Below are 27531 nucleotides of genomic sequence, written 5' to 3'. Positions count from 1 at the left end.
GAGACAGTCCCTGCTTGAAAAAGCTTATAATCTAATTATGACAGACAAACAGGACAGAAGGGTGAATCCATACAAAATTAAATTTATTGAATGAATTACCGTACTAACCAGTGGTAGCATAGTACTGCAGGTTATTGTCTCACACAATAAATATGATTGTTTTACCACAACTTAATAATTAAAGTCCTGAGCTAGAACCCCAGAGAATCCACAGGACATGGTTTGCACTTTGTGTTGATTCTCTATCTGTCTTCCTCCCCCCACTACCCTCAGGCTCAGTACCTTAGCCTAGAAAGAAACATCTCATCCCAGTTCACTGAGATACATCACTGGCTGCAGCAGAAGGAGCAGGGAATTATTAAAGAGCTTAAAAAAGAGGAGGAGAAACTACTGGAAGAAATTGAGCATACTCAGAAGAGTCTCAAGGATGAGTTTCAAGCAACTGAGGAGAGTATGTCACATCTAAGGGACCGGTTAGAAGAGCAAGATCCCACTATCTTTCTAACGGCAAGTACTCTCTTATAACAATAAAACAAGGGCTACTAAAATGATACAAACTATGTATCACATTTAGACACTTGAAAAGGCAATTTTTCAAAGGTTTAGGGGTATAATTATCAACATGGGCTACCATTAAGGCATGTTATTTTACGTCTAACTCATGCTATTTTAACCCAGGTTCCATTTTATGCAATGAGACCTAGTTATTACTAATATGTTTTAATGTTAGCCCACGTTGTTAACCTCCTTTCTTGGTCAGGATCTGTGTAGGTAACAAGAGGTTATACACAACGCACATACATAGAATGGCTCAATCTGCCTATCCTAGTTTTAAGCTGCCTAAAGTACGTATACGAGGACGGCTGCAATAAAAGAAGTATTACAAGGATATAATTTGAAAAGGGGAGAAAATAATATATGGATATTAAAGTTTCAAAATTATGCATGTGCAGCCATGTATATTTTACACCTACATTTGAAATAATTCAAGAGAAAATATGTATGTACATCTATCTCATGCATACTCCCGGAGGCAATCTTAAGAAACAGACTGGCCTGATGTTTGAATATTATGTCTGCTGGTGCAACTGAAATGTATACACTGTATATACATATACTTTATTGGGTGCCTTTTAGAAGATTAATCCTAAAACATACTCATTAGAGGAAACAAAAGAAGTGGGGTAATATGATAGAAATGTTCAAATATTTTGCAAGCTTTAACAAAGAGTTGGACGATTAAAAAAAAAAGGCTAGGTGAGATGAACACAGAGGATCTAGAATCAGAAAATAATAGTAAATATTGAAGGCCAGTACTGGGCAGACTTGCACAGTCTGTGTCTGTACAGTACTCCCCCCCTGATATTCGCGGGGGTTCTACCAGGATACAAGCTATACCGCAGAGACAGAGTAAGTAAAAAAGGTGGGGGTATTGCCCTATACATCAAAGAGGGAATTGAGTCTACCGGAGAGAACACGTCGGAAATGAAAAATAAGGTAGAGTCTCTATGGGTCAAAATTCCGGGAAAAAAAGGAACGGAAACGAAGATCGACATCTACTACCAACCCCCAGGGCAGTACGAAGAAATTGATGGAGAAATGACAGACGAGATTAAATGTAACTGCAAGGTAGGCAACGCAGTTATTATGGGTGACTTCAATTATCCGGGGATAGACTGTAACCTAGGCTCCTCCGGCTGCGGTCGGGAGACCAAGTTCCTGGATGCTGTAGGCGATTGCTTCCTGGAACAACTTGTCAAGGAAAACAAGAGAGGAAATGCAATTCTGGACTTAATTCTAAATGGACTTCGAGGACCAGCACAAGGTGTAGCAGTAGAAGGGACGCTGGGAAACAGTGATCACAATATAATCCGCTTCAACTTGGACATGGGGCAAAACATCGATCTAGAACGACAGCCATGGCACTGAACTTCCGAAAAGGGAATTACTGTGTTGTTGGGTTTTTTTTGGGGGGAGAGGATGTCTTTGCCTTGCTGAATGCCCTGGGGTCATCAGAGCACAGACCCTGGGGGAACCATGTTCGTTCTTTTGTTCTTTTTCTGGGACTGGCACGTCTGGTCCTTTTTGGGGGGGCTTTTCATGCTATGGGGGTCTCTTTACCCCCTGTGTGCCCGGGAAACACCTTTGCATGCCTTTCCATGTTTGTAGGGTGAACGGGGGGCGGGGGTAGGAGGGTGGTTTGGAAGAGATTTCTGGGGTTCGTGGGTGGGTATAAATGACATAAGATTTTGTACTGTTCTGATTTGTTCTAGCGATATCCCGCCTCTGTTTTGATGTCTTTTGTATACTACTGTTTTTATCTGGTTCTGCCTGTTTTCAGTCAATAAAAATTGTTTACAATCTAAAAACTGGCTGGCGGATAGGAAACAGAGAGTGGGGGTAAATGGACAATACCCAGACTGGAAAAGCGTCACCAGTAGAGTGCCGCAGGGTTCGGTGCTTGGACCCTTGCTCTTCAACATATTTATAAATGACCTGGAAATTGGTATGACGAATGAGGTGATTAAATTTGTAGACGATACGAAGTTATTGAGAGTAGTGAACACACAGGAGGATTGCGAAGACTTGCAACGTGACATAAGAACATAAGAAGTTGCCTCCACTGGGTCAGACCAGAGGTCCATCCCGCCCAGCGGTCCGCTCCCGCGGTGGCCCATCAGGTCCGCGACCTGTGAAGTGGTTTCTGACCACTTCTATACCTACCTCAAGTTCTATCTGTACCACTCTATCCCCTTATCCTCCAGGAACCTATCCAAACCTTCCTTGAACCCCTGTACAGAGTTCTGGTTTATCACCTCCTCCGGAAGCTTGTTCCATGTGTCCACCACCCTCTGTGTAAAAAAGAATTTCCTAGCATTTGTTCTAAACCTGTCCCCTTTCAATTTCTCCGAGTGACCCCTAGTGCTTGTGACTCCCCATAGTTTGAAGAATCTGTCCTTATTCACTTTCTCTATGCCCTTTAGGATTTTGAAGGTTTCTATCATGTCCCCTCTAATCTCCTCTTCTCCAGGGAGAACAGCCCCAGCGTTCTTAATCTGTCAGAGTATGAGAAATTTTCCATACCTTTTATCAGTTTAGTCGCCCTCCTCTGCACTCCCTCGAGTACCGCCATGTCCTTCTTGAGGTACGGCGACCAGTATTGAACACAGTACTCCAGGTGTGGGCGCACCATTGCGCGATACAGCGGCATGATGACTTCCTTCGTCCTGGTTGTGATACCCTTTTTGATGATGCCCAGCATTCTGTTTGCTTTCTTTGAGGCTGTCGCACACTGCGCCGATGGTTTCAGTGATGTGTCGACCATCACCCCCAGGTCCCTTTCAAGGTTACTCACCCCTAGCAGTGTTCCCCCCATTTTGTAACTGAACATCGGGTTCTTTTTCCCTACATGCATGACTTTGCATTTCTCTATGTTAAAACTCATTTGCCACTTTTTTGCCCAGTCTTCCAGTCTCATTAGGTCCCTTTGCAGGGCTTCACAATCTTCCGTGTTTCTAACCCTGCTGCAGAGTTTGGTGTCATCAGCAAATTTGATAACCTCACATTTTGTCCCCGTCTCCAGATCGTTAATAAATATATTGAACAATAGAGGTCCCAGCACCGACCCCTGTGGAACTCCGCTCGTGACCCATTGCCAGTCTGAGTATTGGCCCTTTACTCCAACCCTCTGTTTCCTGCCTGCCAACCAGTGTTTGATCCATCGGTAGATATCCCCTTGCACCCCGTGGTTCCACAGCTTTTTTAGTAGCCGTTCGTGAGGTACCTTGTCGAAGGCTTTTTGGAAGTCAAGGCAAATGATGTCTATGGATTCCCCCTTATCCATCTGGCTGTTTATTCCCTCAAAGAAGTACAGCAAGTTCGTGAGGCACGACCTTCCCTTGCAGAAGCCATGCTGGCTCGCCTTCAGTTGTCCATTGTTTTCTATGTGTTCGCAGATTGTGTCCTTAACCAGTGCTTCCATCATCTTTCCCGGAACCAAGGTCAAGCTCACAGGCCTGTAGTTTCCCGGGTCACCCCTTGATCCCTTCTTAAAGATGGGCGTGACATTTGCTATTTTCCAGTCCTCTGGGATCTCCCCAGTTTTTAAGGAGAGATTACATATTTGGCGAAGTGTTTCTGCCATTTCGTTTCTCAGTTCTTTTAGTACCCTTGGGTGAATGCCGTCCGGGCCTTGTGATTTGTCGCTCTTCAGCCTGTCTATCTGTCTGAGGACATCCTCTTTGCTTACCTCTAGTTGTACCAGCCTTTCGTCGTGGTCTCCGGTTATAATCTCCTCGGGTTCTGGGATATTGGATGTGTCCTCTCTGGTGAAGACTGACGAGAAGAATTTGTTTAACCTGTCGGCTATCTCTTTTTCCTCCTTTATCGCTCCTTTCCTGTCTCTGTCGTCCAGTGGTCCCACTTCCTCTCTGGCTGGCTGTTTCCCTTTCACATACCTGAAGAAGGGTTTGAAGTTTCTTGCTTCTCCTGCCAGTTTTTCCTCATATTCTCTCTTCGCTTTCTTGACCTCTCGATGGCATTCTTTCTGGTGTCTTTTGTGCCCTTTCTGATTCTTCTTTGTTGGTTCCTTTTTCCATTTTCTGAAGGATGATTTCTTGTCACTTATCGCCTTTTTAACTGCATTTGTTATCCATGCTGGGTTTCTAGCTCGATTTTCCTTTTTGCACCCTTTCCTAAACCTTGGGACGTACAGGTCTTGTGCCTCGAGCACTGTGCCTTTAAGCAGTGTCCAGGCTTCCTCTAAGGTCTTCATCTTCCCTGAGCTGTTGCTGAGCTTTTTTCCCACCATTTTCCTCATGGCCTTGTAGTTTCCTTTTCTGAAGTTGAGTGCTGTCGTTGTGGTTCTTTTCACCTTTGATGCTCCCATGTTTAATTTGTACTGGATCATGTTGTGATCGCTGTTCCCTAACGGTGCTAGTACCACCACTTCTTTGCGGGTCCCTCTAGCCCGTTGAGGATTAGGTCTAGAGTGGAATCCCCTCGCGTTGGTTCCATGACCAGCTGCTCCATGAAACAGTCCCTTATCGCCTCTAGGAATTTAGTTTCTCTCGTGCAGTTTGAGTGCCCAATGTTCCAGTCTATTCTCAAGAAATGGACCGCGACATGGCAAATGAGGTTTAACGTGAATAAGTGTAAGGTGATGCATGTCGGTAACAAAAATCTTATATACAAATACAGGATGTCGGTGCAGTACTTGGAGAGACCCCCCAGGAAAGAGACTTGGGAGTACTGGTCGACAAGTCAATGAAGCCGTCCACACAATGTGCAGTGGCGATGAAAAGGACGAACAGAATGCTAGGAATGATTAAGAAGGGGATCATGAACAGATCGGAGAAGGTTATCATGCCACTGTACCGGGTCATGGTACACCCTCACCTGGAATACTGCATCCAGCACTGGTCGCCGTACATGAAGAAGGATCCAGAGAAGAGCGACTAAAATGGTTAAGGGGCTGGAGGAGTTGCCGAACAGTGAAAGATTAGAGAAACTGGACCTCTTCTCCCTTGAAAAGAGGAGACAGAGGGGACATGATCGAAATATTCAAGATAATGAAGGGAATAGACTTAGTAGATAAAGACAGGTTGTTCACCCTCTCCAAGGTAGAGAGAACGAGAGGGCACTCTCTAAAGTTAAAAGGGGATAGATTCCGTACAAACGTAAGGAAGTTCTTCTTCACCCAGAAAGTGGTAAAAAACTGGAACGCTCTTTTGGAGGCTGTTATAGGGGAAAACACCCTCCAGGGATTCAAGACAAAGTTAGACAAGTTCCTGCTGAACCAGAACATACGCAGGTAAGGCTAGTCTCAGTTAGGGCACTGGTCTTTGACCTAAGGGCCGCCACGTGAGCATACTTCTGGGCATGATGGACCACTGGTCTGACCCAGCAGCGGCAATTCTTATGTTCTAATGTTCTCATGTTTATTTTCCATTGGCTGTGAGTACTCTCTGGGAAATCTGCAAACAGTGTGCTGGGCTTCCTTTGGACGTGGCTGAAGAACTTTTTGCTTTTGGGATCTAATGTGTGCTACAACTGAAGTTGGCTCCTGTAAGAACTCTATGTAAGACTGTGTAGAAGCACGGCTATCTTTTTCTGGACTTGCTGTGTGTTGCCAGCCGTTGAGGGAATGGAGTGTGTGTAACTGGAGCCGAGACAATTTCTGAACCAACCTGGAGGACCCACTACTACTTTTTCTCCCAGCTAAGTACTTGGCTTTTTTGTTTTTTTGATGTTTTTGTCTTTTGTTTTGTGCACTTTTTTGTTTAACTTTGTGGCACACTGCTGTGTGACTGTACACTGGTGACTATATTTTACTCTACAGTCGGGTGGGGTTTAGGTTTTTCTCAGACTTTGTCTGAGCTTTTTACTGAATCTCCCACCTAACATGTAAGTGGAGCCGATGATTAAGGACATATTGCTTTATTGGCTAAAACTACTTGACTTGTATATATTCAGTCAGTGTGTCTGAGGCTTGTTTTGACTAAGTTGTTGTGTACAGTGACAGCTCACAGAGTAGTGACTTTTTTATCTATTTATTATATATCCATTAATTTACTTACCATAGGTCAGACTTACCGGACTGTAGTTCCCTACCTCTTCCCTACTTTCACTTTGTGGAGAGGGTTCACATCTGCCCTTCTCCAGTTCTCAAAGACCAGCAGTACCACTTTACAAGGTCAGCCAGGAAAGGAAAGTGAGAGATGCAGGTCCTAGAGGTTCAAAAGGGTCTGTCATCAATTGTTCCAAGACTACATTGAGGTCCCAGGATAGAGTATGGTCTCTCAGTGGAGGTCTAAGATTAAGCGAGAAATGAGAGGGTGGTGTGAAACTGGCTTACCATGCACCAATGAATGGTATGCTGAGATGGCTGACAAATGAAGTTTTACAGAGTTTGTGTTGATGCCAGAGTCTGACAAGTGGGCACTGAAGAGGCTCTTGACCTTGAGCATGTGCCCATAGGGAAAAACACTTCCATGTAACCTGATACGATTTTCTAGTGGCAGGAAGTCTTGCTGAAAGCAGAACTGATTTCACTGAATGCAAGAGAGGAAAGTTGGTTAGGAGTGAACTCTCAACTTCCAAGCTGTGAGACTGAGACTGAGGAGATTGGGATGTAGTAGCTGGCTGTTTTGCTGAGTGAGAAGAGGATGGTCCCCTAAAGGAATTGGAGGAGCATCCAGAAAGAGTAGAGGAAGCATGATAAAATTGTTGAGACTGGTCTAAAGTGTGTGCTGAAAGCTCACAACTAGCTGAAGAATCCTCCTTAATAATAATAATAATAACTTTATTCTTCTATACCGCCATAGTCGTGTGACTTCTAGGCGGTTCACATTGAAGAGAGCTGGACAGTCAGCGACTTACAATATGCAGATAGTCAATGAATTACAGTATGCAGAATCTTAAAAAGCAGTGAATTACAATATACAGATTTCAGACTTATGCGCAGGAGTGGATATATTAGAAATAATAGAATTTGATTTAGTGATTGGTGTAGATACTTTTTAGGTGATATTTCTGTCGAATAAGGCAGTTTTTATGGCTTTTCTAAAGGTGTCATAGGTCAGTCTAGCTCTATTAATGTAGTTGTCTAGCCAGTGTTGTTGTTTGTTTGCTTGGTACATAAAAAGTTCTAACCAGAAAGGTTTTGTATTTACAGCCGGTAGTGATTGGGTATGCAAATAGATTGCAGTTTCTGGTTTGTCTTGTAGGGCTGTATAGTACAAAGTGAGGTAGCAGGTAGGTAGGAGCTAGTCCCCAAACCAGCTTGAAACATATGCAAGAGAACTTGAATATTATTTGTGCCTTCATTGGCAGCCAGTGTAGCAGTCTGTAGTAGGGGTCACTTTTTTTCAATCCAAATATCAAGCGGACCGTTGTGTTCTGAACAGTTCTAAGTTTCCTCACTGTTTTTATGGGTATACCCAGATAAATGATATTGCAATAGTCCAGTGTAGAAAGCACTAGCGATTGCACTAGAAATCTAAATGATAACGGGTCAAAGTATTTTTTGATGGTCTTTAACTTCCATAATGTCAGGAAACACTTTTTTACCACTATATTCGTGTGTTCAACCTTTGTCAAATGTGTCCAATGTGACTCCCAATATTTTTATTGTTTTAGTAATCGGGTAGTCGTGATCTTTTATATGTAACGTTGTTTTGGTAATTTTGTCCGTTGGGCTTGCAAGGAAAACTTTTGTTTTTTCTGTGTTTAGTTTCAGTTTGAAGTTGTTTGTCCAATGTTCTATTTCGGTCATAATATGAGAAATGTATTCTGAGGTTTTGTTTGTTATGCTGTTCACTGGGATTAAAATGGAAATGTCATCTGCATATATGTAGTAGTTTAAGTTTAGCTTTTGCAGGAAGTGTCCTAAGGATGATATGTAGATGTTGAATAGTGTAGGTGATAGTGGTGAGCCCTGTGGTACTCCCGAGAGGTTTTTCCAGGAGTTTGAGTATGTCCCATCACTAATCACACGGTATGATCTCTTTGTTAGGAAACCCTGTATCTAGTTCCTTACTCTTCCCGTAAGTCCTATTTCATCTAGGCAGTGTAGTATTATTTCGTGATCAACAAGATCAAAAGCACTGCTGAAGTCTAGTTGTAAAATCAGAGCACTTGTTCCTTTTCTGAATAAGCCATATAGGTGATTAAGGATCGAGGCTAGGACTGTCTCAGTGCTAAAACCTTTTCTGAATCCTGATTGGTGTTCACTGAGTATGTTAAATTTGTCTAGATAGTTCACTAGCTCTAAGTTGACCAATCCTTCGAGCAACTTGGTGAATAATGGGATGCTTGCTATGGGTCTGTAGTTGGTTTTCAGGGCTAGTGAGTTTTTTTGGTCTTTAGGGATGAATGTGATATGTATGTGTCCCATTTCCTCGTGAAATATTCCTTCAGTAAGAGTGGTTGTTATCCAGTTAAATAGATCCTTTTTAAAATCTAGTATAGCTGCTTTCAAGGTCTTGGAAGGACATACGTCCAGTAGGCAGTTTGATTTAGTATATTTATTGAATAGGGTTAGAAATTGGTGCCAGTTTGGAGGTTCAAAATGGTTCCAGAGCATATCTACTCTGGTTTCTTTTTCGTATGGTCCAAATTGGAATTCGAAGTTGGGTGAGGGTGAAGGTATGGTCGTTCTTACGTCTAAGATTTTATTGTTGAAAAAGGTGGCAAGGGTTTCTGCCAAGGGCATACATTCATTATCCTGTAGCATGATTTGGGTAGTGTCTGTTAATCTGTTTACCAACTTGAACAGTTCTTTGCTATTTGTTTTGGGTGTCCCTATTTTTTGTGTGTAGTGTGAGACAGTGGCTTGCATCTTTTCACCAAACAGGCTGTCTTCTAGACAGGGAGCATCTGCCAGTCCATCATGAAGGTCTTCCCTGAGGTCAGACGCCCTAAGCCAAGCTGTGTGTCTGGCAGCTATAGCTACTGATACCATTCTAGTCCTCATAAGCGTCATAATTTGTTTTGATTTAATGATAAGTGGATTCTTGTAGAGCTACATGAAGATTGGGAATGGCCCCAGGCAAAGTTGTATCAAGCTACTGTAAAATTGAATGTTGAAAATGTAAGATTTGAAGCTGATGAGCCATGACTTTTGATGAAAGCATAGAGCCCTGGTATACCTTACGGCAGTCCTTCCCTGGAGGTGCATTATTAGGAGATTTTTTTAATGAAAAAGTACCTGGGGTGAGAGGATATTTTTAATCTGAATAGGGTAAGGTTATTGGGATAGTTTATGGGGTCCTTTTATCAAGCCACGCTAGCAGGGTTAGCGCGTCGGACATTTCATCTAGCGCTAACCCCCACAGCCGGCTAAAAAACTAACACCTGCTCAATACAGGCGTTAGTGGCTAGTGCTGCAGGCGGTTTAGCGCGGGGTATTATGCATGCTAAATCCCTACCGCAACTTGATAAAAGGACCCCCCTGTTTCTGTGTTTTATTGAATAATTATTGGGTGGGGGGGTGGATGAGAGAAAATGGTTGGTTATGCATATTTGTAAGTTGAATGTACTTTTATTAACTTATTATATGATATATATTTGTGTATTGCACTTTTGAAGTTTAAAAAATCAATAAAGAATTTAAAAAAAAAAAAAGAATGAAGAAAGCCTTTTGGCTTGTTTAAGATTTTTTTTTTTTAGTGAAGAGAAGGGAGAGCTGCGACTGTACAGGAGCGGCTGAAGAAAAAACACTGACAGGATGAGGGGAGGGGGCTCTAGGAGTAGATCATCCTACACATGCTCAGTAAGCTTAAAGCTTACTATAGCTAGGGAAGGGCACCGACACACAGGCTTAGTCAGAGGACTTCACTAACAAGTGGGCCTGCATATCCCCTGCTTGTCTCCGGACAATACATCAAACATAGTACATAGTGCATACAACAAAAAAATTAAATTCTACTTACCCAGCTGGAGATTCTCTAGAGCACAGTTCTTCAACCGCCGGTCCGCGGACCGGTGCCGGTCCGCAGATAATTTCTGCCGGTCTGTGCAGGGCCGGCAAGATCAAGTTGGCAGTTAAATTTCCTGCCGACTGCGGTTCCTCCCGACTGCGGTTCCTGCTGACTAATGTTCCTCCCAGCCTGCTAGATCTGGTGTAGGAGAGAGAAAAATGAAGAAGGCAGTGAAGCTGGAATGAATGATGTAAAAAGGAGAGAGGAGGAACAGGCTGAATAGACAGGGAAGAGGTGCATAGAAAGAAGTCAGATACATATGGAAGGGGGAGAGGGCAGACATTGGATGGAACGGGCAGATGCTGGAAGGAAAAGAGTGAAAAGAAGATGAAAGCAGAAACCAGAGACAACAAAAGGTAGAAAAAAATAATTTTATTTCTATTTTGTCATTAGAATATATCAGATTTGAAATATATATCCTGCTAGAGACATAACTGGGGACTGCAGTATTCTGTTAGCATGATATTTCTATGAACTTGGCTTGTTCAGTTTTCTTGATAGTAGAGGGGATATATGTGAAGGGGAGGGGAGACAGGGGTTTTGTTGGTCCGTGCTCTGTATATTTGTATTTATAAAATCACAATTGTTCAGAATATTGTTTCTTTTTATACTTTAATAAAATACGTTCAATATAAAATCATAATTGCGGCTTGTGCAGATGGGATCAGATGGTTTGCGGGGACCGAGCTCGCGGAGATGGGGCATAAACGGGATTTTTAAATTTTAGTCCTAGTAGTTTGCCGGTCCACAAAATAATTCTTTTATTTCTGCCAGTCCACGGGTGTAAAAAGGTTGAAGAACACTGCTCTAGAGGAACCAAGGAGAGCTCTCCCAATTTAATCTTTCGTGTTTAAAAGGGAGCTTTTGGCTAGTATTTTGTATGTATGCTAGAGTTCCCGGGGTCCAGACCTCACGAGGAGCAGTGGGAAGTAAATTAATGACAATAATAATAGCCAGGTGGTTGCATAAAAGGTATATTCTATATATTCTGTATGTACTATATATAGAAATAGGCTTTTACAAATAGAACATAGAGTATGCTGGGACTGGGCCTGTTAGGCAGGGTAAGAAGGAGCATACCTACACCTTTGGGAGTACGGTAGTAGGAAGCTCACATTGACTTATCCAAAAATTCAAAAAAATTTTACAAAATTCAAGGAAAACAAAATAAAATTAATTAATGTAGAAAACTAAGACAAAAAGTGAATGGGAAGGCACTACAAGGAATAGTTTTGATGCGCTAGAAAAATCACAGTATCTCAGCTCCACAGAAAACTGAGAACTGATGGTCCTGCGAGCCAACATTGGACAGGAAGGCACCGGTGCATGCTTAGTATAGGGTAGTCTTAAAACTTTTCAGTTTTTTAAAGTGATAGTACACAGTTGCACTGTCCGTACCGGTCTGCATGGATGACATCACCCACATGTGATAATATGCTGCCTGCTTGTCCTAGGATAATACTTTTTCACATAAAGAGCAGTGAATGCATAGAACGACTTCCTTGTGGAGGTGGTGGAGACAAAAAATATATCTGAATTCAAGAAAGCTTGATAAGTACATTGGATCTCTAAGGGAGAGGAAGGTATAGTAGATGGCATGGAGGGGCAGGCTAGATGGGGCCTGTAATATCCTGAGCAGGTTTTAGGGCTAGGCTTGTTCACACACAGACACACGCATGAAAAGTGCAACAAAAACTCTTATTGTTCAGAAACCTGAGCCTTGTTACTTCACGGCTCAGGGAAAGGAAAAATAGTTTCTTAATTCAAAGGCAAAAGTCTTTAAATGGGCCCTTGGCAACCATAAATCAACACATCAACAACCACAAATCAACAAAATAAAAACATAATTCGCAACTATGAGAAACCTAAGACAAATTCGAAAATTCTTCAACAGAAAACAATTCCAACTTTTGGTACAATCTCTTATCCTTGGACGAACCTACTTCAATTTTTTGAGACAGTGAACAGACAAATTGATAGTGGAGAATCGGTGGATATTGTATACTTGGACTTTCAGAAAGCTTTCGACAAGGTTCCACATGTAAGACTGGGGCGGAGATTGGACAGGGTCTGGGGCGGAGTTTGTGGGCCTCCCCAAACAAAAAAGCGTTCCACTGCCTATGCTCTCTATGACATCATCAGAGTCATGAGCAAAGTTTTGGCTTATTTGAACTCTAATCTCCGCCCCAGACCCTGCCCCCATAATAGTACTAATTATAATACAATTTTTTCCATTCATTTTTCATATATACACACAATATAATCTTATTAACAATACATAATGGTTAACCACAAAATTAAACTACGCAAAGCACACTGTATGTTTCTTAACATTCATTCCTACCAGAACACCTGGCCTTCGTCACACATGCAGAACACAGATAACCCCTATGCAAATACAGGACCACAAATTAAAAGTACTAATATATAAAAACAAAACCCTAAGATGCAAAACTCTGCATGCAGTACAACCCCCAGAGAAATAGAAATAAATGCATTTCTTTCTTAACAGTGAAAAACAGACAGCAGATGTAATTTCTCAAAACTGACAAGTTTCAAGTTTATTAGGATTTTATATACCGCCTATCAAGGTTATCTAAGCGGTTTTACAATCAGGTACTCAAGCATTTTCCCTATCTGTCCCGGTGGGCTCACAATCTAGCTAACATACCTAGCTAACATACCATAACACAATTCAATCACTAAATTGAAAATAAAATCATTTCCCCTACCTTTGTTGCCTGGTGATTTTGGTTTTCAAACCATCTTTCCCAGTCTCTGGCTGCACATCCTTCTGTCTGTGCTCTTAACTGTGCATCCAGGGCCACCTTATCCATTTGCTGTTTTTCTCTCCTTCATTTTCTACCATACATCCATCTTTACCTAAATAGAGCTTAAATCATGCTATAAATATGCAAAGATCAGCTCAGAGACATGGAGGGGCTTTCTCAGAAGGTTAAACCCCCCATTTTGCCACCTTACCACCCAATCATTACTAAATCTTTCATACGTTAAAGAAATAAATAGTGCCAAATTCATACCCAATAAATATTAGAAAACAAAAAACTGCTTAACTTAAAGCTTGGTTTAAAGGGGGTTTTACCTTCTGTAAAAGCCCCTCCATGTCTCTGAGCTGATCTTTACATATGTATAGCATGATTTAAGCTCTATTTAGGTAATATTTGGGGTAGTGCTCTGATATTATTATATACAAAGTTTTTCACTGCCTGTTTTCTTTTTGAGGTCTCTTTATACCTTTACCCTGAATCTTTTTTTTGACTGAAGTATACATCTTTAGCATTAACTTTTAACATTCAACTTTCTTCCATTTTTCTGCTTTCTTCTCAAAATCTACTTTTCCATGCTTTCCTTTCCCATTTATCCATGTGTACCATCTCCTCCCTCTTTCTTCTCCCCTACTCCCATCTATCCATAAGAAGCATTTCTTCTTATTTCTTCCCTGTTGCACCCATCACTGTGCACCATTTCCTCCCTCTGTCTCCCCTTCCCCTCCATCCCTATGCACCATCTCATCCCTCTCCCATGGTCAGACATCTCTGTCTTCCCCCTTCCCTCTCCCATGGTCTGGCATCTCTCTCTCCTTTCCTCCCTCTTCCCGAGATCTAACATCTTTCTTCACTCCTTTCTGCGGTCTGGCATCTCTCTCTCCCCGCCTTCCCTTCCATTCTGTGGTCTGGTATCTCTCTCTCTCTCTACTTCCCATTCCAGTGTCTGACATCTCTCCCTTCTTTGGGTCATCTCTCCTCCCTCTCAGTGTAACATTTCTCACTCCCTCCTCTCCACCACTATTATGTCCAACAATTCTCCCTCTTTCTTCCTTTCCCTATATACAACATCTCTCTTTCCCTCTCATGCCACACACCTATGTCCAACAATTCTCCGTTCCTTTTCCCTCCCCCAATGGCATTTATTTCTCTCCCTTCCCACTACTCCACCTGTGCAGCATCTCTCTTTTCCTCCTTTCCTAAACCCCCCAGCCTGTGCATTTATCCTTCCCAACCCTCTCCCAGTCCATGCAATATCTGTCCTTCCCAACTCCTTACCCCCTGCACCCAGCCTCTCCCTGCCAGGCCTTGCACCCATCCCCCCTCCCCTATCAGGCCCTACACCCAGCCCAATCTCTTCCCTGTCAGGCTCTTCACCCAGCCCCCTTCCCTATCAGACTCTACACCCAGCCCCCTTCCCTCCCCAGTGGCGTACCTAGGGTATGTGGCACCCAGGGCCCATCATTTTTTGACACCCCCCCATGTAAAAAAATATTTTTTGTAATAACCATGAAACGGAATAAATGGTCATAATAGAAACAGGCAGTGAAAATTTTCTTTTATTGAACTTCATATATGTAACCATTATTCCAAACATAACATAAATTATGTCTTAATTGTCATGACATCAGAAGTACATATGGAGTAGTTGCAGGTGATGCTTGGGACAGTTCTGATTGTGTTAGTTTGGTTTTATGTGTTTTTTGAATAGAAGGGTTTTTATTTCTTTTTTGAAGGTTTTGTAGTCTGTGGTCAAGGTCAATAGGTTGTAGTGTTGGGGGGTCGAGTGTTGCAGCTCGAATGGCTAGGAAGTTGTCAAACAGGTTTTTTTTCTTTTGACGTTTTTGGTTGGAAGGTGTGTGAATGGTGCGTGAGTTCTCCTATGTCTGGTTGTGGTGGATTGAATTATTTAGCTGAAGAAATTAGTTACCCCCCCCCCCCACACACACACACACACACCCATTCCACACACATTAATTCTCTTCCATTTTTGTTCCCATTATAAAAAACACTGATAAGTTCCCAGAAAAAATACATTAAAATAAGAAGTGAAAACAAAGGCTCCTACAGATGAGAACATAACATAAGAATAGCCTAACTGGGTCAGACCAATGGTCCATCATGCCCAGTAGCCCTTTCTCATGGTAACCAATCCAGGTCACTAGTACCTGGTCAAAACCCAAAGAGTAGCAACATTCCATGCTACCAATCCAGGGCAAGCAGACACTTCCCCCATGTCTTAATAACAGACTTTGGACTTTTCCTCCAGGAATTTGTCCAAACCTTTCTTAAAACCAGCAACGCTATCTGCTTTTACCATAACTTCTGGCTACTTCATTTTTAAGCTTAGATCTTTCCTTCCAAACAGAGATCTTGCTAGATATCAAATACAGAAAGAACAAGGTAACTTCACAAGGACTTAGCTGTGCAGGAAATGTGAATCTCCTCATACACCCAGCATATAGTGCAAAAATGTGCAAAGGTCTGGTTTTTTCTTTCGATCACTAAATAGCCTAATGCCACACAAGCAGCGCTGTTACAAACATATTCTGAAGGTCAATGCTAAAGTTAACAAAGTTTCCTTCCTTGGACCACAAGGAGATACTGACAAACCACTGGAAGAGACCCGAAAACAACTACCCAGGAACAACACCCAAAGACCCACTCAGTGTATGAACCAGCTGAGTGGAGTGGACTAACTGGGGGGTGGAAATGGGCCCGGAGTTTGCTCAGCAGAATTTCCCAGACCACCTCTTCCTCTCAACACATTGACACGCTGCCACCACCACTAGGAACACCTCACCGAGTAGGCCAGCAATGCTTATAAACTTTATAAAACACATTATTATATTTTCTTATAAAGCACATATTTTAACTGAACTCTCCAACATCCTCAGCCTTGCCATTCACAAAAATAGAAGGAAGAAAAGTTCCCGTTTCCTGCTGTCTCATGTCCCCGGCCTATACAATATTTTTCTTCTGCAGACCTTTCAGAAGTCTGATCAAATCCTCGTTTCACTTGCATTATAAAGTACTGAGGATGCCATCTCTCCCCAATCTCAGGTCCTAAAGTCTAAGACAGTAGCGCAAACTAGTGCTGCCCGATTCAGGAAAAAAAAAATTAAAAATTTTGATTCGATTCAGCCTATTGAATTGGTTTTTCGATTCAATTTTCCTGCCCAATTGGGTGTTTTTGTGTGGTTTTTTTTTTTTTCAAACATCCTGGTGGGTTTATTTTATAGCTTTTTCACCCCCCTTTGGCTTCTCATAACCACACTGGCACTGTGGTGTAACTAAAATACAGAAACAAAAAGGACTTTTCCTCTCTGTTAAATCCTAGCTCACGTTTGCGGTCTAACACCAGCTCTGGCAGGATACACATTTCAAATCTGACATATTGTAATCACAAAACAGAAAATAAAATTAGTTTTTCTACCTTTTGTTGTATTTTTCAAATCTTGTTGGTCCAAGGCTCTGGTTGTCTTCTGATAACTTGCTTGCCAGGGTCTCCTTTCTTCTTTCTCCGTGCTAACCATCCATCTGCCATCTCTGTCCTCCCCTTCCATTTCCCTTCCCTCCCCCAGATGTCTGGCATCTTTCCTTTTTTCGTCTCCCTCCACAGATCTATCTTTTCTTAACTACCCTTTCATCCAGCATCTCTCCCTCCTTCCCCACCACCCCAGGGTCCACCATCTCTCCCTTTCTTTTCCCAACTATCCTCCTATCCAGTATCTCTATCCCCCCCTCCACACCATCCCTTGTGTCCAACTTCTCTCCCTTTCTGTTCCTTCCCTCCCTAAAAACCATGGTCCATCATCTCTCTCCCTCTCCTCTATTTTCAGACCCATTATTTCTTTCCACCCAAAGTCCGGCATATGCGTATCTCTTTGAACCTCCCCCTTCCCTCTGTGTACTTCTACACCAGGGCCCCCCTCCCTGAAGGCCTGTCCCCCCCTTAAAGATCTGCATCCCACCCCTGAAGGCCTGTCCCCCCCTTGAAGGCCTGCACCTCCCCCCCAGAAGGCCTGTCCCCCCCTTGAAGGCCTGCCTGCCTGCCTGTCCCCCCCTTGAAGGCCTGCCTGCTTGTCCCCCTGGCCTGCCTGCCTTCCTGTCCCCCCTCTTGAAGGCCTGCCTGGTCGACCCACCCCAAAGGACCGCTCGCCCCCCTGGCCTCCCCACACCACCTATGTTATTGAAGCAGCCCGCAGTAGGATCGCGATGCCAGCGATCCCTGCGCTGCTTCGGCGCTGCTTCCTCCACCGCGGTCCCGCCCCCTCCTCTGATGTCAGAGGAGGGGCGGGACCGCGGCAGAGGAAGCAGCGCAATCCCACTGCGGGCTGCTTCTCCACCTCAAGGGGGGGGCCAGGGGGGAAAATCCGGATGTCGGGGAGGGGAGGACTTGACGCCAAGGCCGGGAGCACCCACTCAGGGCTTGCACCCGGGGCGGACCACCCCCCTATTGGTACACCACTGCATCACTAAATTAAAAAAAAAAAAAATCAAAATTCCCCAAAATAATTTGTATGCCTCCCTTTAATGTCTGCCTCATTACACCTTACCTACCTCATGTATATTAACTGATTTATATAGAAAATACAATTTATACATAAGGATGTTTATAATATAACTTATAACTTGCTTTGGGCTATTTACAGTAGTTGGGAAAGTAACATTATAGCCATGTCTACACACATATTAAGTCATCTACCTGGGTCCTTTTTACTATGCCGAATCTCAAGACTGGTTCAAATGCGATAAATTTAATTAGCGTGTATAAAAGTGGGGGAGTTGTATCATATATTCAACCATTTGCGATTCTCCTTGTTTAATCTTCGTCTTCTTGTCCCCTGCTTTCTACAGAAGCAGGACCTGTAAGGATTGTTACACCTATTTAACGCGTACAACATAAGGACCGGAGTATTATTAGCAGGGGGGGGGGGTTAAGTTTTTATCCTTGAGATTGTAATATCTGTATTCAACAAATAGGCTTTGATTTTGAGTAATAAACAGGGTGGGGAGAAGGGCAGAGCTGGGGCCGCTGGGCTCTGCAGTACAACCCTGGTACACAAGCTCGCTTGTTTGGGAAGTAACCGGGAAAAGAGGGATTTTCTGCCCTTGTGCGGGCAAGCCGAGCAAAACTTCTTTCTCACTTTCCCAGGCAAGAGCAGTGATCAAGTGCAAATGCGTGAATGGGGGCAGCACGAGACAGCAGAAAGGAAAAGGCAAAAGGGAAGATGGGGCGGGATCCTTCACCTTCTCCCGGGACACCTGCGAGCGAGGCGGGGGCCCAATATTCTAGGCCGGAGCGGGCGTCAGAGCTACCCAGTCCCAGCTGGTCGCCGCCGACAGCTCACCTCTCCTGTTCATGGGCCAGAGCCACACGGCCACCTTCACTTTGGAGGAGTCGCCCATCCCTGCCGCCGCCTTCTCTCACCGTCCGAAGCAGCGCAGGGATCGCTGGCATCGCGATACCACTGCGGGCTGCTTCTCCACCTCAAGGGGGGGCCAGGGGGGAAATCCAGACGTCGTGGAGGGGGGGACTGGACGCCAAGGCCGGGAGCACCCCCTCAGGGCTTGCACCCGGGGCGGACCGCCCCACCCGCCCCCCTATTGGTACGCCACTTTCCCTCCAAACCCCTGTCAGGCTCTTCACCCAGCTCCCTTCCCTCCCAACCCCCATCAGGCTCTTCACCTAGCCTCCTTCCTTCCTTCCCTCCCTCCCCCGTCAGACTCTGCACCCAGCCCCCTTCCCTCCCAGGCTTTGCAGTGCACCCTGCGAGAATTTGCGGGAGCCAGTCAAAGAAACCACTGAGTGCGAGCAGGCCAGAAAAAATCAGCTGCCATCAACTGGGTTCGCCATGGGCAGGAGCAAGGAAAGCTCGCTCCTGCTCGCTGCTCCCCTAGACCACCAGGGATCAAATTTTTGGGGAGGCTACAAGCCCACCCCCTATTCTGGCACCTATGGTAGAGAGCATCGGCTACATAATCCATTCCATCTCACGCTCCACCATCCCAAGCCCCCACAGTCTGGTATGACAGGCGCATGTCACAAAGGAAGCAGCTGCTTTGGTTCCCAAGGCCAGCACTGTGAAGTGTCTTGTAAGAATTACATCCACTCTGTGATCCTGTGTATCTTTTAATACCATGCCTCCCTCACTTGGTAGGAACATATGTTTAGTTACCTGCGCTATCAATGAATGTACCTTGGGCTGAGCAAACAGTTGCTGATACTCCTGTGCCATAGGATACAGCCAAGCTGTTGACTTGGCTACTTTAAGGGACCTTTCAGGAGCATCCCAATGCTCTGTGCCTAATACACTGATATCAGGATGCCAGGAAAATGAGGAATACTGGGCTCTCACTCCGCCCATTATAGAGCAGAGAACAGAGGGAACCTGCTGGGAGTCCAAGTTTAACTCCCGCAAAGAGTCAGTAACAAAGTCTAAAAAAACAGAGGGTCTGAACAGCCAGCAGAATGTGTGGTCATCTCCTTGATCTAGAGCAGGGGTGTCAAAGTCCCTCCTCGAGGGCCGTAATCCAGTCGGGTTTTCAGGATTTCCCCAATGAATATGCATTGAAAGCAGTGCATGCACATAGATCTCATGCATATTCATTGGGGAAATCCTGAAAACCCGACTGGATTCCGGCCCTCGAGGACCGACTTTGACACCTGTGATCTAGAGCCACCACTATATTGTGAACACTCACACCTGTCTGTGACCCAGCATCTCCCAACAGGTTGGGCTCAATCTGCGACATCAAAGACATACAAATAGACCCTTCGTCCTCTGAGTCTCCCTCAGAAAGGCCCACCGGATCCTGGCCAGCCTCTGACACTGATGCAGATGTTCCCTGGGAGCCCAGCCCCCTTGTGTGTCTCCTGATGCACTGCCAGTGTGGAGGAAAAGCAGACTGAAGTCTGCAGCTAACAGGCCAATCCCTCTATGGTACCTGTTGGCCAGCCTGCAGAAACTTTGCTGGAGCTCAGGGTCCATTTCCCTTCTAGTATGGCTTGCCTACTGGATCACAGGGGCTTCAGCACAGGCTGTCAGGCATCTGTAGGGGGCTCAGTGAGGTTCTGCAGGGTGCCTCCCCACTTTTGCATGCACGGATCTGCGGGTGTTAGAGGCTCAGATTCCATCTGACTGGCAGCCCAAAGATTCAGCATTGGAGGAGCAGTCCAATTGAGGTAGTGATTTCTTCTCCTAGATCCAGCTACTTTAGGAGCTGAGGCAGGCTGCAGCACATATCTAGCACAGGCTGTTACAGCCTATGAGGAAAATTGGGGGTGGAGTCTTTAAAACCTTTATTTTTTCAGGTTTCTGCCCCTTCCCTTAGGTTTCCTCACCTCTAAAATCCCTTTTTCACAGGTTTTTAAATTTTAATTAAAGTGTTTTGGAGCTGTTTTTTTGCACCAAAACACTACTGCTTTGCCCATCTTGGATTTCCAGATATTTTTGTAAAGTTCTCCAGAAACCTTCAAATCATCTTGTTTTGCCTCAAAATTGACAGGCTCTTTTAACCCTAATTCATGCCAGGTGTGTGCTGGTTGGGTGCCCATTGTGCTGAGTGGCACGTGGGAATGATTGGATTAGCCTCCTCTTTGCTATCTAGGGCTGAGGAACGGTCAGGGGGATGCATTGGTTGGGAGTAAATCCCTTCCAGAGCCCCGAAATAGCGATCATCTTAAGCCCAAGAGACACAAGCTGGAGTCATCTAAAGGAGACTCCATGCTGCCTGATATGGCATTTTCTCCAGAATTTGTCAATCTGATGTGGAGAGCTTATGTAAATGGATGAAATCCCCAGGGAACATCTGGCAGCCAATTGGGACGCACGTTTATTTTTAAAAAGTGTCTGAGGCAAGATGTCTACATTGTCTACAGAAACACGTACCCACACTTAAGCATGCCTAAGGAGGGTTTTGGGCGTGTTTTCGCCCAGAAGTGGCCTTGGGTGGGCTTAAACATCAGTATGCACCTCCAAAGATCCGAGACAGATGCCTTAAATATAGGCCTGCAAAGTGCTGGCCTATATTTAAGGTGTTTGTCGGGGAGTGTAGACACGATTCTGAATAGGACACAGTTGTATGATTAACATGTGGTTGGCAGCTGCCAATATCAGTGTTCTATACAGAATCAGTCCCAAAATGTGTATCTGAATTCAATTGGGACAAGTACGTTAGATCTCTAAGGGAGAAGAGGAAATCGTAGATGTTGTTGTTACTAGATGTTATTGTTACTAGATCGGCTATATGGTCTTTATCTGCCTTCATGTTTCTATTTTTCAATAGTGTTCATTTTGGACAATATTCTGCAGGAGGGATTAGGGAAATTTGTCCCCTTACTTTCCCGGTGTTTCCGCCTCCCCCCTCCTCCTAATTGATATTGCTGAATGATTACGAAGCATTTAGATGTTTAGGTTTCCAAAATAACGGACACACATGTTTAAATGGAATGTACATGTGTAAATGCCCACACTTTTTAGATGTGTATGTTGCCTAGTTGTCTCCATTGATGTTTTAGACAATTTTAAATGGTTACTTCTGCTACATGTAGCTACAACATACATGTGCATTCCTGCTCAGAAAAGGCTCTGCGTTAGCAGATTTGTATATGCCCTGACCTACACATATCTATGTTGATACTATATTTTCTCTAAAATGGGTCTTCATGAGCATTTACTGATGAATGATTAACTGTTCTTTCTCTTTACAGAAAATTAAGAATTTTGTTGAAAAGTGAGTACAGCTGAAATCCTGTTCATCAACTCTTGTATGATATGGGAAATGAATAAAACAGACAGTAAGACAAATGATTAGAGGACAGTGAATGAAACGCAGAGGAATTAAAAAAAAAAAGAAAAAGTTAATATGAAAGCAGTAAGATCCACTGACCATGCTGTTGAATCATGGTTTAGAGAGTTATAACTAGTAGAAAAAAATAGATTATTATACCTATATACAATCAATAGCAAGACTTCATCTAGTGTGTCTATTTCTCTAATCTGTGCTGGAGAAAGAATATAAGCAAAGGAAATGCAGTCTGTAGAAGGCAGTTTGCACTAAAGGAAGGACAGGAGACAAGACACAGATATTCAAATATCTCCTAAATTTTAAATAATGTACAGAGAGCAAGCATTTTTCAGGAGAAAGAAAAAGGTCATGATAGAACACTCAGGACTAAAATTAGAAAATATTTCTGCATAGAAAAGGTGGTAGATGTACTGAACAGCATCCAAGTAGAACTAGTAGAGGCAAAACCAGTAATAGAATTAAAGAAAATATAGCTTAAGCGGAGAATAGGCACATTTTATTTATTGTAGTATTTATACACTGCTTATAGCCTAAGCTGTATACATTCAGGTACTAGGCACATACCCATAAAATGGTCAAAAAATAAATCCAAGGAGGAGTGGGGGTGACCAAAACACCATTTACTGCATTGACTCTCCACACTCCTACTACACCATAAAATTATATTTTATTGTGTTAGTGGCTTATTGAACCACTACTAAGATTGATTTGATTTTGTTTTTCAATTTTTTCTTCCAGTTTATGAATTTTTAAATTTTATTCCATTGTTTTTACCCTGATTCTTTTTATTCTTTTTAACTGAATTCTATTATTTAAGGGTTTCTCCCTTCTATTCCTCTTTACATATTCCTTTAATTCATTTTGAGATCATTTACATAGATGGTGCTCCTATCTATAAAGTTAGGAATTTCTATGAAATATTCAACATGCTTCTTTCCCCCTCCTTCCTGCCCTCCATAGTCCTCTCTACCCTCTTCTAACCCCTTCCTATGTAATGTCGCCTAGAGCTTGTATAGGTATGTGAACACACAAATGGAAGAAATAAACTAAAATAAATAAATTGAACAGTGGTTTTACTAAATGACTGTATAGGACTTCTGATGAGGGCCAACTGCATTTATTTATATATTTAATTTGTTTTCTATCGCGTTGTCACCAAAGAGCTCAGAACAAGATACAGGTTAAACATACATAATTTCAATACAAGTTTTTATCCTAACCTGACACATACTAGTGGTCTAATATTAATATTCAGTTCACCAGTTACAATTTGCCATAATTATCCTTACAATGCAAGGTTTTCAGTACAAGTTTTATCCTAATTTGACACACAGATAGTTTACATATTAGATTTGCCATAGTTACAGTTCAAGATTTTACAATACAAATTTTCCTTAAGTGACACATTAACACATACTGGTTCTGGTACCAATATACATTTCTTTGTAGTTCATCGGTCAAAGACAGGGGTTTAGGTGAAGAGGTATGTTTTTATTGCTTTTCTAAAGCTGAGGAGTCTTTCAAGGGATCTGATCTGTGGGGGAAGTCAATTCCAGTGGCTCAGTATGAAGTGGGAGTAGGACCGTCGGTTGGCGGTTTACAGTCGAAGGGCACGACCAGGGGGCATTTTGAGGCTTATTTCATCTCATGAGCGGAGGGACCGGTTCGGTATGTATGGCGGTAGCTTAGCCATTACATAGCCGGTGCCATGTTTTGTATGGATTTGAACACTAGCATCAAACCCTTTAAGACACAACATTCTTCACCATGCATTCTTCACCGTGAGACCGTTGAATAGTGCATTGCAGTAATCCAAGCAGGAGACTACTAAGGCATAGAGTAGTTGAACTCTGAAAAGTAGTTCCTTATTTTTCAGAGTTGGCACAGGAAGATTCCACCTGAGAGATATGGTATGGTATGGTATTCCTAGGCTGCTCACTTGGTCTTTTGCAGTTAGAGTAGTTGAGTCCAAATGTAGCAAGAGATGGGTGAGGACACAGCGTTCTTTGTGGATCCAAAGGAGTTCTGTCTTTGAGGCATTTAGTTTTAATTTGTTGACAGACAGTTTTTGATTTCTGAGAGGCAGATTAGGAGTTTCGCAATCTGGGCATCACAAGCTCCTCCTAGTGGTAGGTACAGTTGGATGTCATCCGCAAAGGAGTGAATCTGTATTTGATATTTACGGGCTATGTCTAAGACAGATCTAACATAGAGGTTGAATAATAGGGGGGATAGCAGAGCCCCCTGCGGAACACCACATTTGATCAGTTTCAATAGCATGTTATTCAGCAAAATGCTTTGGGATCTAGTATTCAGGAAAGAGGAGAACCATTGTAGCGCAATGTCTCGGATTCCAATTTAAGAGAGCTGCTCATTGAGGAAAGGATGGTCAATAGTGTTGAAGGCCACACTGAGATCCAGCAGCACCAGAATGACATCATTACCTTTGTTTATGAGTTTCCAACAGTCGTCGATGATGTTGAGGACGGTTTCAGTACTGTGGAATTTCCTGAGTCCTGATTGGAAGTCAGATAGGACGCCTTGTTCATCGATGAAGAGGTATAATTGGGTTAAGACTTTTTTCCAGGATCTTGGAGACAAAGGGTAGGTTGGAGACAGGTCTAAAGTTGCCAGGCACATTAGGGTCGAGCGTGGTTTTTTTTTCAAAAAAGTTCAGATGACTGCCAACTTCACTTGCGGGCATTACACCCGTTTGTAGAGAGGTATTGATGAGAGGAAGGAAGGAGTCTATAAAGGCATCTTTCACCACCATAGAAGGTGTGGTGGACAGGTGTCCAGGTTGGAGCCGGAAGGGTGAAATTGTGTTTAGTATCTCAGCGATGTCATCACGGGAAACAATTTCGAAGTTAGTTAGGTTCCCAGTTGTGGTTTTAGTTGTTTTGTCCGAGTCATGGAGAGATAATGTCTGTAGCAAGGTAGAGTCAAGGTGAGACTGTATTTTGTCTATTTTGTCAGCGAAGAAGTCTAAGAGTGTTTCGTTGTCGACTTCAATGTTAAGATACTGATTGTCTCCTTGTGATGTTGTGAGTATATGTTTGTTAGTTTGAAAAGGTGTTTTTCATCTATTGTAGGTCTTTAATAATTGTTCAGAGTAGTACTTCTTTTTAGCCTCTTGGGTGGCTATTTTATATTCTTAATGCAGTTCCTTCCATTTAGACCTGTCACTGTTAAGTCTGGATTTGTACCATTTCCTTTCCGCTTTCGTTAGTTCTCTTTTCTTAGTTCTTAAGTCATCAGTAAACCAGGGGGAGGAATATTTGTGGGGGTAGTATTTAATCTCTGACCGGGGCCAGCCCTTCGTATATGTTTTTTACCTCAGTGTGCCAGTCCACGGCAGCATTGTCAGCAGATTGAGAATTTGGTTTAGATGTTCCTACTAGGTTAGAAAGGCCTATGGAGAGATTCTCTAGGTTGATTGCATTGTTGTTGTATATTATCTTATGTTGGGGCTGCTTCCTGGTTGGCAGTTGCTTTGTTGTGTAGCTGTAGTTGAATGTGATCAAATGGTGATCAGACTAGGGTACTGGTTTGGTGGTACAGGCTGGGGTTTGTGTGATGAGTGAAGTAACTCTTTGAATAAAAATTAGGTCTAGGATGTGGCTCACAGAGTGAGTTGGTGAGGGGACCATTTGTTAGAAGCCTAGGTCCAATAGTGAAGTGATGAAATCTGCCGGGGCTCTGGTCTCGTGCGGGTAGTTTGTGAAGTTGAAATCTCCAAGTATGATGATTTGGTTGTATGTGATGACCAGTTTGCTAAGGATGAATAGTAAGTCATCTAAGATGGTCATTGGAGAGTGAGGGGCTCTGTATGTTATGGCGAAGGTTAGGTCTCTGTTGTGACCCACCAAGAAGGTGAGGCGTTTCTAGTGTGATAGCGTCTATCAGTCTTGGGTTGAGGTTGAACTTAATGATGGTGGCTACATCTCTCCCTCTAGTATTGGTGCGTGAGCAAGCTATTGCTTGGTATCCTGGAGAGCACAACATACCCAGGGTAGTTCCATCACTGTCTTTGAGCCAGGTTTCAGAATTAGGAAGATGTCCCGGTTATTTTCTGTGACAAGGTCATTTAGTATAGTATATTTGTTGTTTACAGACCTTGCATTTGCCAGTGCTATTTTGAGGTTATTGGGTGTGGGAGAGGCAGGGAAGGGGATGGGGATAGGCTTAAGGTATCGGGGCCTGTGTGGTAAGGATTTCCTGTTGGGAAGGTGACAGAGGTCACCATATCTACCCTGGCCTGTGATGACTGGGATGGGGGAATACATTCTGGCAAGGGGAGTAAATAATTGGCATTAAATAGGAGAATACAGCTTGTGGCATTGTTATTATGAAGATAAAGTGATTTTGAGTGGCTGTGGTGTTTAGGATAGGGATATAGAACTTTAATAGGATTTGGTTGGGTAGTAGGTGGGGTATGTTGGGGTTGATTGGAGGGTGGGTCTATATATGTAATGTTTGCCTAGGAGTGGGGAAAGTTGAGGGATGGGTGAGAGGGCCTAGGCTTGGTTCACTGTGTAGGTCTCCTGGAGTTATCATAAGCTATGTCAAGAGAGCAAAGCTGCTTACTTGTAACAGGTGAAGTCTCTGACTGAGCCTGGTGTGTCAGTGCCCTCCCCTAGCTATAGTAAGCTTTAAGCTTACTGAGCATGTGCAGGAACCCTAATCCTCGAGGCCCAACCTCTCTTCCTGTCAGTTTTGTCTCTAGCAATAGAGAGGAGGGGATGGCGGGCAGGCAAGTGTGGCTGCATTCCCCTACTATCTACGCAGCACACCTGTTACAGGTAAGCAACTTTGCTTTCTCCGGAGACAAGCAGGGGATATGCAGGCACACTTGTTGGTGAGCCCCAAGCTGAAAAAGCATACAGGAAGTGGAAACAGTCTATAATGCAAAGAGGTTACATAAAACTGATTGACCAAAACTAATATCTTGAGCCAACCTTTGGGCTAAGCAGTAGCGCTTAGTGAAAGTATGTACAGAAGACCAAGTAGCTGCTTTACAAATAACCTGGATTGGGATGGACTTCAAGTTTGCTATTGAAGTAGCTGTAGCTCACATTCTATGTGCCCCAATTGAACCAGGGGGCTGTATATGAGCTCTTGTGTAGCAAAAATGGATGCAACATGTAATCCATGAGGATATGGTTCTTTTTGTTGCTGTTTGGCCAGAGGTAGCTGGGTCATAGGAAATGAATATTTGACTTGATTTGCCGAGATGAGAAGTTGCCTTGAGGTAAAAAAGAAGTGGTCTTCTGCAATCTAAGGAATGAAGGAGTTCCTCTGCCTCAGAGGAGTGTGGAGGTGGAAAAAACAATGGTAAAGTGATTGGTTAAGGTGGAAGTCTGAAACCACTTTGGGAAGAAATTTAGGGCGAGTTCGTAACTACACCTTATATAGAAAAAATTGTAAGTAAGGATAATAGGTGACTAAGG

At 43.4% G+C, this 27531-nt stretch overlaps 1 protein-coding gene across 2 annotated transcripts in view; it reads left to right on the top strand.

Annotated features, from left to right (window-relative positions):
* Positions 1-27531, top strand: part of LOC117361201 (zinc-binding protein A33-like) — a 75600-nt gene that overhangs the window by 36863 nt on the left and 11206 nt on the right. For both annotated transcript variants that reach the window (XM_033946223.1, XM_033946222.1), the window contains 2 exons: positions 274-507; positions 21984-22006. In XM_033946223.1, the coding sequence (XP_033802114.1) occupies positions 274-507; positions 21984-22006 (257 nt within the window). The remainder of the gene's footprint in view (positions 1-273; positions 508-21983; positions 22007-27531) is intronic.

Source organism: Geotrypetes seraphini, chromosome 5 (assembly GCF_902459505.1).
Source record: "Geotrypetes seraphini chromosome 5, aGeoSer1.1, whole genome shotgun sequence".
Classification (NCBI taxonomy): domain Eukaryota; kingdom Metazoa; phylum Chordata; class Amphibia; order Gymnophiona; family Dermophiidae; genus Geotrypetes; species Geotrypetes seraphini.
Note: the sequence above shows the minus strand (reverse complement) of the source record. Positions and strands in the feature narration are given on the sequence as shown.